Source organism: Mytilus galloprovincialis, unplaced genomic scaffold (genome assembly GCF_965363235.1).
Source record: "Mytilus galloprovincialis unplaced genomic scaffold, xbMytGall1.hap1.1 HAP1_SCAFFOLD_70, whole genome shotgun sequence".
Lineage (NCBI taxonomy): Eukaryota > Metazoa > Mollusca > Bivalvia > Mytilida > Mytilidae > Mytilus > Mytilus galloprovincialis.
In genome coordinates this window covers 6,100-17,500 of record NW_027468010.1, presented here as the reverse complement: position 1 = coordinate 17,500, position 11,401 = coordinate 6,100, and the positions used below count along the sequence as shown (strand labels likewise).

Genomic DNA, 11,401 nt, shown 5'->3' with positions numbered 1-11,401 from the left:
CATATGTATATATGTCTGTATACGTGTGTATAAATATGTGTATATATACGTGTGTATATGTTGTATATGTGTGTATGTGTGTGTATGTATACGTGTGTGTATATGTGCGTGTATATGTGTGTATGTACACGTGTGTGTATATGTATACGTGTGTATATGTGTGTATGTATACGTGTGTGTATATTTATATGTATGTATATGTGTGTATATGTGTGTATGTATACGTGTGTATATGTGTGTATGTACACGTGTGTGTATATTTATATGTATGTATATGTGTGTACATATACGTGTGTATATGTGTGTATGTATACGTGTGTATATGTGTGTATGTAGACGTGTGTATATGTGTGTATGTAGACGTGTGTGTATGTGTGTATGTATACATGTTTGTATGTGTATATGTGCGTGTATATGTGTGTATGTACACGTGTGTATATATGTGTGTATGTATACGTTTGTGTGTATATTTGTGTGTATGTGTATACGTGTGTGCATATGTATATGTGTGAATATGCGTATATGAATACGTGTGTATATACATATGTGTGTTTATGTGTTTATGTATATGAGTGCATATGTGTATATGATTATGTGGGTATATGAGTATGTGTAGATGATAATTAGTGTTTATGTGTATATATATATCGGTATGTGTATGTGTATACGTATATATGTTTCTTCTTTCCATAAATTGCCCTTTTTAAGAGTAGCCTTTTACCGCTAATAACTTCACACGTTACCTTATCTAGCAACTTTGAACTTTGATTGTATAACAAATAAGGTTTACCCTGTAAATGACTCTTTCAAACAAACACCTTGATGCTAATGTATTGTGTTTAACTTTCACAATAAGGTAAACACTTGCAATTGAATTTTTAAACATGTTTTTCAGTACAACGAAACTTCTAACGATAATCCATTGAAACTTGGTAGATAGACTTCTAGTGTCATATACAAAAAATTGTGCAGTTTTTTTGTAAAAATTCCGACCAGTTTAAAAGTTGAAAAAAGTATGGCTCATTTTTCCATGAAACTCATTTTAGTTCTCTATCCACGATATCCATTGTACACGAATAAGTCCTTGTGTATCTGAAGATCAGTAGCTTGTTCTAATAGATCCTAAATTTCGAAGCTGTAGCATGTCTGATTACATCATGCAAAAATGTACTAATAACCTCATTTCAAATGGGTATTATTTACTTTGTTTTGTATGGCTTGAAAATGAATAAACAATTCAAATTGTCTCAAACTTTATTCTCTTTCTGCTTATTCCAGAAAATCGTAAAATAAAAATATACAAATATCAATTCTCTTTTTGCATATATGAAAATAATAATAATCACAGAAAAACCGTTCACTTTCACTCACAAAACTACACCCATCAATGTACATAAATGCACAGAGTAATATAAACTCACCAGTTTAAAAAAAACCGAAACACACAAACACATTAACACACAAACACATTAACACACAAAGACATGTGAATTGATATACACAAACACATTAACACACACAAACACATTAACACACACAAACACATTGACACACACAAACACATTAACACACAAACACATTAATACATTAACACACAAACACATTAACACACACACAAACACATTAACACAAAAACACATTAACACACACAAACACATTAACACACACAAACACATTAACACACAAACACATTTACACACACAAACACATTAACACACACAAACACATTAACACACACAAACACATTAACACATACAAACACATTATAACAAACAAACCAACACATTTACAAACACACACACACACACACACACACACACACACATATATATATATATATATATAAATATACATATAAATATATATATACATACACATATACACATAGACACATAGACACATAACCCCACATATACATATATACACATATCCACATCAACACATGTATGTGTTTATTGACATATACACATACATATGTGGATTAACAAATGCAAATAGACATATAAAATATATATTTAATGTACACATTTAATTCTCATGTATATACATACATGCATCTACAAACAAACTAACACTTGCATACACACACACACACACACACTTACACATACACATATACATACATGTATATGCACACAAAATATGCACATGCACACACACAAACATACTAACACACATACATACTAACACACACACATACACACACACACACACATACACACACACACACACACACGGTTGTAAATCATCAGCTAAATAAAATAAAAAACATGATGAGGACATATTAGTGCTAGGCTATCTGTAAGTCACTTATTTCGAATCATCGGCTCAAATAAAAAACATGAATATGACATATAAGTGCTAGGCAATCTGTAAGTCACTTATTTCGAATCATCGGCTCAAATAAAAAACATGAATATGACATATAAGTGCTAGGCTATGTGTAAGTCACTTATTTCTGTTCTTTCTGCTGTCTTCTCATCTCACACCGTACTCGATCCACAATCTTCTTTAGGTACGCTTTCCCAAATTTCTTTTTCAGCTGATCCAACATTTGAATTCCTCTTTCGTCCTCTTCTAATGATCTGAGAATACTTGCCAAATTGACGGCCCCCTTTTTTATATTGTCTCTACAAATGTCCAGTAGTGTTTTCGCCTCCTCGGGGTCAAAACTCCTTCTCCTGTGGTTTCCTTTTTGTGAATCGTTAACCTCCTCATCGTTTTCTGAATGTACAATGTCATTGTCCACCTCTCTGTAATCCTCATCTTTCTGCGAATCTTCTTTCTCACTAAACGTTTCCTCTCTGCCAAAGTCTTCCTTATTCATCTTATCTTTCTTTTTCATCTCTGTGACCACGGGCCAATGGATGCTTGTACTCATGTCTTTGGTAGGAGCTATAAGAGCTATTTCAGTTTCACCATTACTATTAGTGGCAGTATCGTCAGAAAGTTCCACAATGTTTGCAAGTTTCATTGGAGCTGTACGAGCTATTTCCGATTCACAATTAGTGTCGTCCTGAAGTTCCACAATGTTTGCAAGTTTCATTGGAGCTGTACGAGCTATTTCAGATTCAGAATTAGTGTCAGTGTCGTCCTGAAGTTCCACAATGTTTGCAAGTTTCATTGGCACCATAACCTTTGCTATCAGATTGGTGACCGTCATGGCGTTATTTCGCTGGTTTATTATATTATAGTGGCGATCGGCCGTTGTAGCACTGTGCGTCATGTGTGCGGCTAAGGACTCCCTGCTCGTAGGTTCCGCCATTCGTACATGTGTGGCCGTACTTTTTCTTATTCTGGTGGCTGTGATGGATTTGTTGCTTACCGGTCCCTTCTTCCAGATGTTCTGGATTGCCTTGTTGATAAGGTTTGAAGTCATTCCCGAAAATTGGTGGTCAATTGGGACCGTAATAAATATTGGATGCTTTGGATCTATTTGAAATCCTGTAATTTTAGTTGTCCACTGAATATAGGTACGCACCATGTTTAAGACGTCGTTTGTCATGCCCAGGTTAACGGGCCCCTGTGCACTTGTTTTGTGTTCTGCAATCTGAAAAAGACATATTTGTAAATATTTATATGTTTAGTTTTATAACTAGAAAGCATAATTTGCAAAATAATTGCCAAATACCCTTTATTGGTTACCAGATACCGCAAAAGGTTGCCAAAGACCGTTTATTGGGTACCAAATACCGCAAAAGAGTTACTATATACCGCATATACTGACGGTATTTAATGACCCTTTTGCGGTGACCAGTAACCTATAAACGGTATTTAATGACCCTTTTGCGGTACAAGGTAACTCATAAACGGTAGTTGGTGACTATTTTGCGGTAAAAGTTTACTTTTTTCCGCTAATTGGTTACTTTGTATCCAATAACCGCATTAAAGTTGCAAAATACCGTTTCCTCATTTGCGGTGAAATCGTAACGTTTTGCGGTGAAATGGTAACGTTTTGCGGTAATTCTTAACTTATTTGCGGTAGGTGGTGACTATGTTTCCAACTACCGCATTTTAGTTCCCAGTTACCGCAAAAGAGTTACTATATACTGCAAATACTGACGGTATTTTATGACCCTTCTTTGGGGAAAAGTGACCAATAAACGGTACTTGGTAACCCTTTTGCGGTACAAGGTAACTTATAAACGGTAGTTGGTGACTATTTTGCGGTAAACGTTTACTTTTTTCCGCTAATTGGTTACTTTGTATCCAATAACCGCATTAAAGTTGCAAAATACCGTTTCCTCATTTGCGGTGAAATGGTAACGTTTTCCGGTAATTGTTAACTTATTTGCGGTAGATGGTAACTATGTATTCAACTATCGCTTTTTTTTTTAAGATACCGTAAAGTTATTTACGGTAAAATGGTAGCTTTTTGGAATTAAAATGATAATTTATTTTGCATTATAAATTGAACATAAAAAATAATTAGTTGCAGTATCTGTTAACTTTGTATCATACTACTGTGTATAAAACACGACAAGTTTTATGTTGATCTTTTTTTACTCCCATTACTGTTCATCAAACTTATATTATAGTCATACTGCTGCTTCTCTTTTTTGCTATTTTAACTGTCTCTAAAGATTCATTGCAATCTGTAGCTGCAGTCCTTTTAACAATCGATGTTGCGTTGCTTTTAATTTTTACTTACACATTTGTTTTTCAAACTGATAATAGCAGTAGTCATACTTTTACTTACCATCACAACTGCTCCATCGTTGTCAGTATGGGCCCTTTCAATGGATTGCTGTGTGATATTTCGTATGGCACCAGGCCTTTGTGCGTTTGTCTGGAGGATCCTAAGCAGGAGATAATTCCTGATATGTAAAAAGTCGGTAGGCTGAACTGTCTGTGGAACCTCCCCTTTTAACTTCTCTTCGGCCTCGGTGGCCACACTACTTTCCCAAAATTCTTTAAAATCCTCTGGAGTGATCATGGTCTCTGCAAAACAAAGCGCTCATCATTGTTCTGTTTATTTGTGTTATTCAATATTAACACTATTAAACACGTATGTGCATACACACACGCATATACAAACATACACATTCACACATATATACATACACATTCACTCACATACACACACTAATACACATATACTCATTCACACACATACACACACTTAACACACAAATACACACATACACATTCAAACAAATATATACATACACATTCACCCACATACACACAATAATACACATATACATATTCACACACATACACACACTTAACACACAACTACACACATACACATTCACCCATATATACATACACATTCACCCACATACACACGCTAATACAAATAGACTCATTCACACACATATACACACTTAACACACAAATACACACATACACATTCACACATATATACATACACATTTACCCACATACACACACACACACACATGCACATTCACACACAAACACACACTTAACACACAACACTACACATATACAAACACACATACGCACACATACATTGTTGTACAAGTATGTGCATGCATGTGTGTGTATTTGTGTATTTGTGAGTATGTGTGATTATGAGTATGTCAGAAAGAGAAAATGTGCGTGTATGTATGTGTGTTTGTGAATTCTGTGTATTAAGTCGATACATCGTTTTGAATGCTGTAGGTAGTTTTGTGTGGACATAACATTAAACTTACCTATCTCTTCCACATCAATCTGGGTCCTTCTTGTTTGGACTTTCTTTCTTATTTGCTTGCTCAAAAGCTTTAGATCTTCCTTAAACCTGAGCGCCTTGCCTACTCCCTTACGTAAAAAACCCTGTCTTACAAGATGGCCAACAAACATTGCTAGAGAACTTAAATAGGAACGGGCTGTCCCAGGAGCGTGATCATTCAAGAATGCCTGTAACCAGTCATTGACTTTATCCAGATTAAAGAGTTCTTTCATAATTCTTTTCTTGGAGATTTGACCCCATAACTGGTACACCTGGCAGCCATGTTGAAGCGCGTCCTTGCGCGCCTTCATGTATGGTGGTCTTTGAAGATACTTGATAAATTGTTGTATATCTGTATGTTGAAAATAATACTCCGGTTCTTCGTAATCTTCATCACTGTCTTCCGTGATAATCATCGAACTTCCCTCTCCCGAACTATCGTCCCCCGAACTACTCTCCTCGGAACTACTCTCCTCAGAACTTTCTTCATGACTCTTCTCCTTATAACTCTGTTCACAACTGTTCTTATCTGACATTTCTTCATAACTGTTTTCCTCCTCTTCATGACTCTTCTCCTTATAACTCTGTTCACAACTGTTCTTATCTGACATTTCTTCATAACTGTTTTCCTCCTCTTCATGACTCTTCTCCTTATAACTCTGTTCACAACTGTTCTTATCTGACATTTCTTCATAACTGTTTTCCTCCTCTGAGCTAATTTCGATTATTTCCTCCTTCTCAATTTTAATGCTCAGTATGCTCGTCTTTTCTTTCTTTACCTTGACGGTCTCGTCCTCCGAGCTAATTGGTATGTGTTCTATTTTATCTTCTTGTTTTATGGCTTTCTTAATGTTTTGCCTTTTTCTAGGTACGTCACACGTTAAGGGTACACTCTCTGCCCTCATCAGCAGTCTTTTAATTTGAACCGATTTTCTTACAAGTTTGTGTTTTCTGACAAGGTGGTCTAATAGCCTATCCACCACTGTAAAGCAGCCTTTATATGGGCACCTTTTTATTATATAGCCTTTCTTGCTTCTTATCACGTCATCTCTACTATGTATATTGGCTTTATGTACAACTTTATGTACAACTTTCATGTGTCGCCATATGTTAATCACGGCTTTTTTACATATCTCACAACACTGTGGTTCCCGCACTCGTTTCTGAATTTTATATTTCAACGAAGTTTTTGTGAGTGATGTTCTGGTCTTGGTCTTTGTCTTCTTCCTCTTGCAAAAAGGAAAGGACACACTGAGTTTGGGTGCTGGATTGGACCTTGTCGATCTTGTTGGCGCACTTGTTTCCAGATCTAACGAGGAATCACGTACTGGTTTTACCTTCTTTCTCTTGGAAAGTGTAATAGGAATATTTAGTTTATGCTTGGGGCGCTTTGATGGACCAGGGACATCACTGTCTGTACTTTCTGAGATGCAGCCCGGTGAGGAATCCCTTTTTGTTAGTGATGTTCTGGTCTTGGTCTTCTTCCTCTCGCAAAAAGGAAAAGACACACTGAGTTTGGGTGCTGGATTGGACCTTGTCGATCTTGTTGGCGCACTTGTTTCCAGATCTAACGAGGAATCACGTACTGGTTTTACCTTCTTCCTCTTGGAAAGTGTAATAGGAATATTTAGTTTATGCTTGGGGCGCTTTGATGGACCAGGGACATCACTGTCTGTACTTTCTGAGATGCAGCCCGATGAGGAATCACTTTCCTGCAATTGCAAACATGTTACTTTAATTTTAACTTGCGATTATCAAATATGGTGTTAATACATAAAATTGGACACCAGATACTAAATTAAGCCCAATTGTAAAAGTTTTTGTTATCTTTTTAGCGGTAGAGGGTAACTTTGTTTGCGGTATTTGGTAACGTAATTGCGGTATTTGGTAACTTTCTTTACGGTAATTGGTAACCTGTAACCAATCACCGCAAATACTTTAACGGTATTTGGTAACTAAATTGCGGTATTTGGTAACTTTCTTTACGGTAATTGGTAACCTGTAACCAATCACCGCAAATACTTTAACGGTATTTGGTAACTAAATTGCGGTATTTGGTAACTAAATTGCGGTATTTGGTAACTAAATTGCGGTATTTGGTAACTTATTTGCGGTATTTGGATACGTAATTCCGGTATTCGGCAACGTAATTCCGGTATTCGGCAAGGTAATTGCGGTATTCGGTAACGTAATTGCGGTATTTGGTAACTTTCTTTACGGTAATTGGTAACTTGTAACCAATCACCGCAAATACTTTAACGTTAAGGCTAATTTTGTTGCGGTAATTGGTAACTTTCTTTACGGTAATTGGTAACTTGTAACCAATCACCGCAAATACTTTAACGTTAAGGCTAATTTTGTTGCGGTAATTGGTAACTTTATTGCGGTAATTGGTAACTTTATTGCGGTAATTGGTAACTTTATTGCGGTAATTGGTAACTTTATTGCGGTAATTGGTAACTTATTTGCGGTAATTGGTAACTAAATTGTTGTAATTTGTATCTTAATTACAGTGTTTAGTAAACAGCAGTTCTAATTTATTTATTATCTGTGTGACTGATGAATAAATTTACTAATATAACAATAAAATACAGTAGTACTTACCATCATCTTCTCTGGTTTCTTATCTTTCTTTCTTCTCATCTTTCTTCTCATGTCTTAAAGTAATAAAATAAAAAAAGAAAAATAATAAACTAAACGACAAAATAAACACTTATAAAGAAATATATTTTTGAAAATTTAAAGCTTCATCTTCACACCATTCAACTAAATGCCAAAAATCATGAACTGAATAAACAGCAATGTAGTTTAAACCATGAAAAGAAAATTCGGAAACATCGAAATTACTGTTTTGACAAAATAATAAAGCATCTGTGAATTCAAAATTTGATAAAAAACAGACAAAACCATAAGGAGATTCAAACGTAGGCATAATTTAGAAAATAAAAATATCAATTTATTAAAAAAAGAAAAAAGTGAGGAAATGACATCCACTGAAGATCTTTTTTATTCTGAAAAAAAATATAAAAGTTATTAAAGATTAGATAGATTATACCATAGGGAACATGTGTTCTAAGTTTCAAGTGGATTGGACTTTAACTTTTACATTTACTCAACCCCTCTTAAAATTTCTAGACTTATACTCACTTGTCCAGTTTGTCAAAAAAGCATTACCACCCCACCAGTGACTGGTTGAGGTAGTTATTCAAAAAGTTAAAAGTAAAATGGATATTCTTTTCTTGTAGGAAATTTTTCAAAGAATAATAGGATTCAACTGAATAAAGAAGCAAATTATTTTTACCAGAAACAGAACTTAATTTAAAATTTTTTAGGTTACAAAAATCGAAGGCCGAAAAGTAATCTACAGAATTTGCAAAACTAAAAATAACCAAAGGAAAAGAATTCATGACACAAAAAAATAGATAATTAACAAACAAAAAAATGGTGGGGTGATTCTGAATGTCTTTAATTCCTTTTTATTCTGAAAAAAATATAACAGTTTTTAAAAATTAGAAAGATTATACCATAGGGTCAAAAACTACCTCGACCAAAAATTTATTCATCAGTATATTAGCCAATCAAAAACGGCTTTCCATAGATTAATTGTATGGCATATCAATACGTCATTTCACATATTATGCATACTAATTAACTTAGTATCAATTACTTTATTTAATTTTCCTCGTCTGGCATATTTTTTTTCGGTAAATGTCAAATATTGAAAAAAAGGAAAAACCCTTTCCCGAATTTCTCCAATTTATTTCATTAACTTTGATCAAGAGATTAAAAAGTTAGCAAAAAAAATAACGACTTACCTTTTAGATGTGTTCACTTCAACTGCTGCCTGAAGAATGACCAAATTAGGCAATGCAGCTCCTAAGGTACTCTATAACATGAAAAGAAGTAACATACTTTTTGCATGATAATCACTTCTGATATGTATTATAATGGTTAAATATCAATAGAAGTAAGAAATAAATCACCTAAATTTAAAAAAAAAAGAAGATATGGTATGCTTGCTAATAAGACAACTCTCTACAATCATTAGTAGTCGTGGCAGAGTACTTATACATTCCAACAAAAAAAGTACACTAAATACAGATATGAGAGTACTTGCAGAAACTAACAGCTGGTCTAAAGCAACGAACTACTAAGAAAATACATTATGCATCTCAGACTGTGTCTTCCAACTTTCTTTTTAAAATTCGTAATGTTTGCTAAAAGAGGGACGAAAGATACCAAAGGGACAGTCAAACTCATAAGTCTAAAACAAACTGACAACACCATGGCTAAAAATGAAAAAGACAAACAGAAAAAACAATAGTACACATGACACAACATAGAACACTAAAGAATAAACAACACGAACCCCACCAAAAACTAATATGACAACTCCCCACAATCATAAGTGGTCGTGGCAGAGTACTTGTACATCCCAACAAAAAAGGTACATTAAATACAGATATGAGAGTACTTGCAGTAACTAACAGCTGGTCTACAGCAACTAACTAATAAAAAAAGAAATTAGGCATCTCAGACTGTGTGTTCCAATTTTTTTTAAAATTTGTAATTTTACATTTCTTATTGGTGTTTGATAACTGTGTAACCAAACACCGCATAACATCGCGGTAATTGGTAACTTAGTTGCGGTAATTGGTAACTTTGTTGCGGTAATTGGTAACTTCGTTGCGGTAATTGGTAACTCCTTTGCGGTATTTGGTAACTAAATTGCGGTATTTGGTAACTAAATTTACCAATTCTGACATAAATTCAACAGAAAAAACCAACAAAAGTGCTATTTCCGGCGTAAAATAGATGAAGTTAATCATTCATATGAAGGTTACCAATTACCGCTTTGACTCCAAAAAATCAATCTCTGGACCTGTTTGTGGTTTAATAGTTTTTCAAATAATATTTGATGCACTTTCATGGTATGACAACCAAATTGAAGCTATTTGAATTATCTTCCACAGGAATCCATCAAAAGCTAACAGAAAGTGGAACAATGGCTTTCAAAATGTAATCGATCAACTCAATCACTTGATTGATTTTGACTCATTTTTTAGTTAAGAAAAAGTGGAAAAAAATAGGAGGGGGGAACCTCACAAAAATAGCCACCTTAACACTAATCGGTGATTTAATCGCAATCCAAAAACTGTTCTGGGTTGCTACAATGCACTTTTACTAAGGAACAATCACCAGCAGTATATAACCTTTGTCAAAAAAAAATTGGAGTGTGATAAACTTTTCCTTATGTTTTAGTTTTATTTTGGATATTTTTCTGTTGCAGCGGTAAATGGTTACTCTGTTTACAGCAAAATCTTGCATAAACTGTGTCAGATGAACATTTGGTCTTTTGTTTTCCTAGTTGACTAGTCTATTTGCAACATTTTGAGCCCTAGTGCATCAACTGGAACTGTAAAATGGTAAAGTTATTAGGAAATCAAGAAATATGGCATATTTTAAAATTAGAGGTAACTGTATTTCTATAAAAATAGATAAACTATATTTAAAAAAAAATTTCTCAACATATTCCAAATTTTTTTTTGCCGAAAACGTTTGCATTGGGGTACATAATACTGGACTTAAACATCTAAGAGATATCTAAAAGAATACAATAGTTTATATTTCATACTAGTATTTCATATACATATTAATTTTAGATCGTCTAGTTGGGTCCACCCAGGACGGGTACTATATCTTGGAAGATACAAAAACCAC

General features: G+C 34.3%; 1 protein-coding gene across 1 annotated transcript in view; it reads right to left on the bottom strand.

Annotated features, from left to right (window-relative positions):
• Positions 1 to 388, bottom strand: part of LOC143060109 (uncharacterized) — a 483-nt gene extending 95 nt beyond the window's left edge. The window contains exon 1 of the mRNA XM_076233538.1: positions 249 to 388. Coding sequence (XP_076089653.1) covers positions 249 to 388 — 140 coding nt within the window. The remainder of the gene's footprint in view (positions 1 to 248) is intronic.
• Between the last annotated feature and the right edge of the window lie 11,013 nt (positions 389 to 11,401).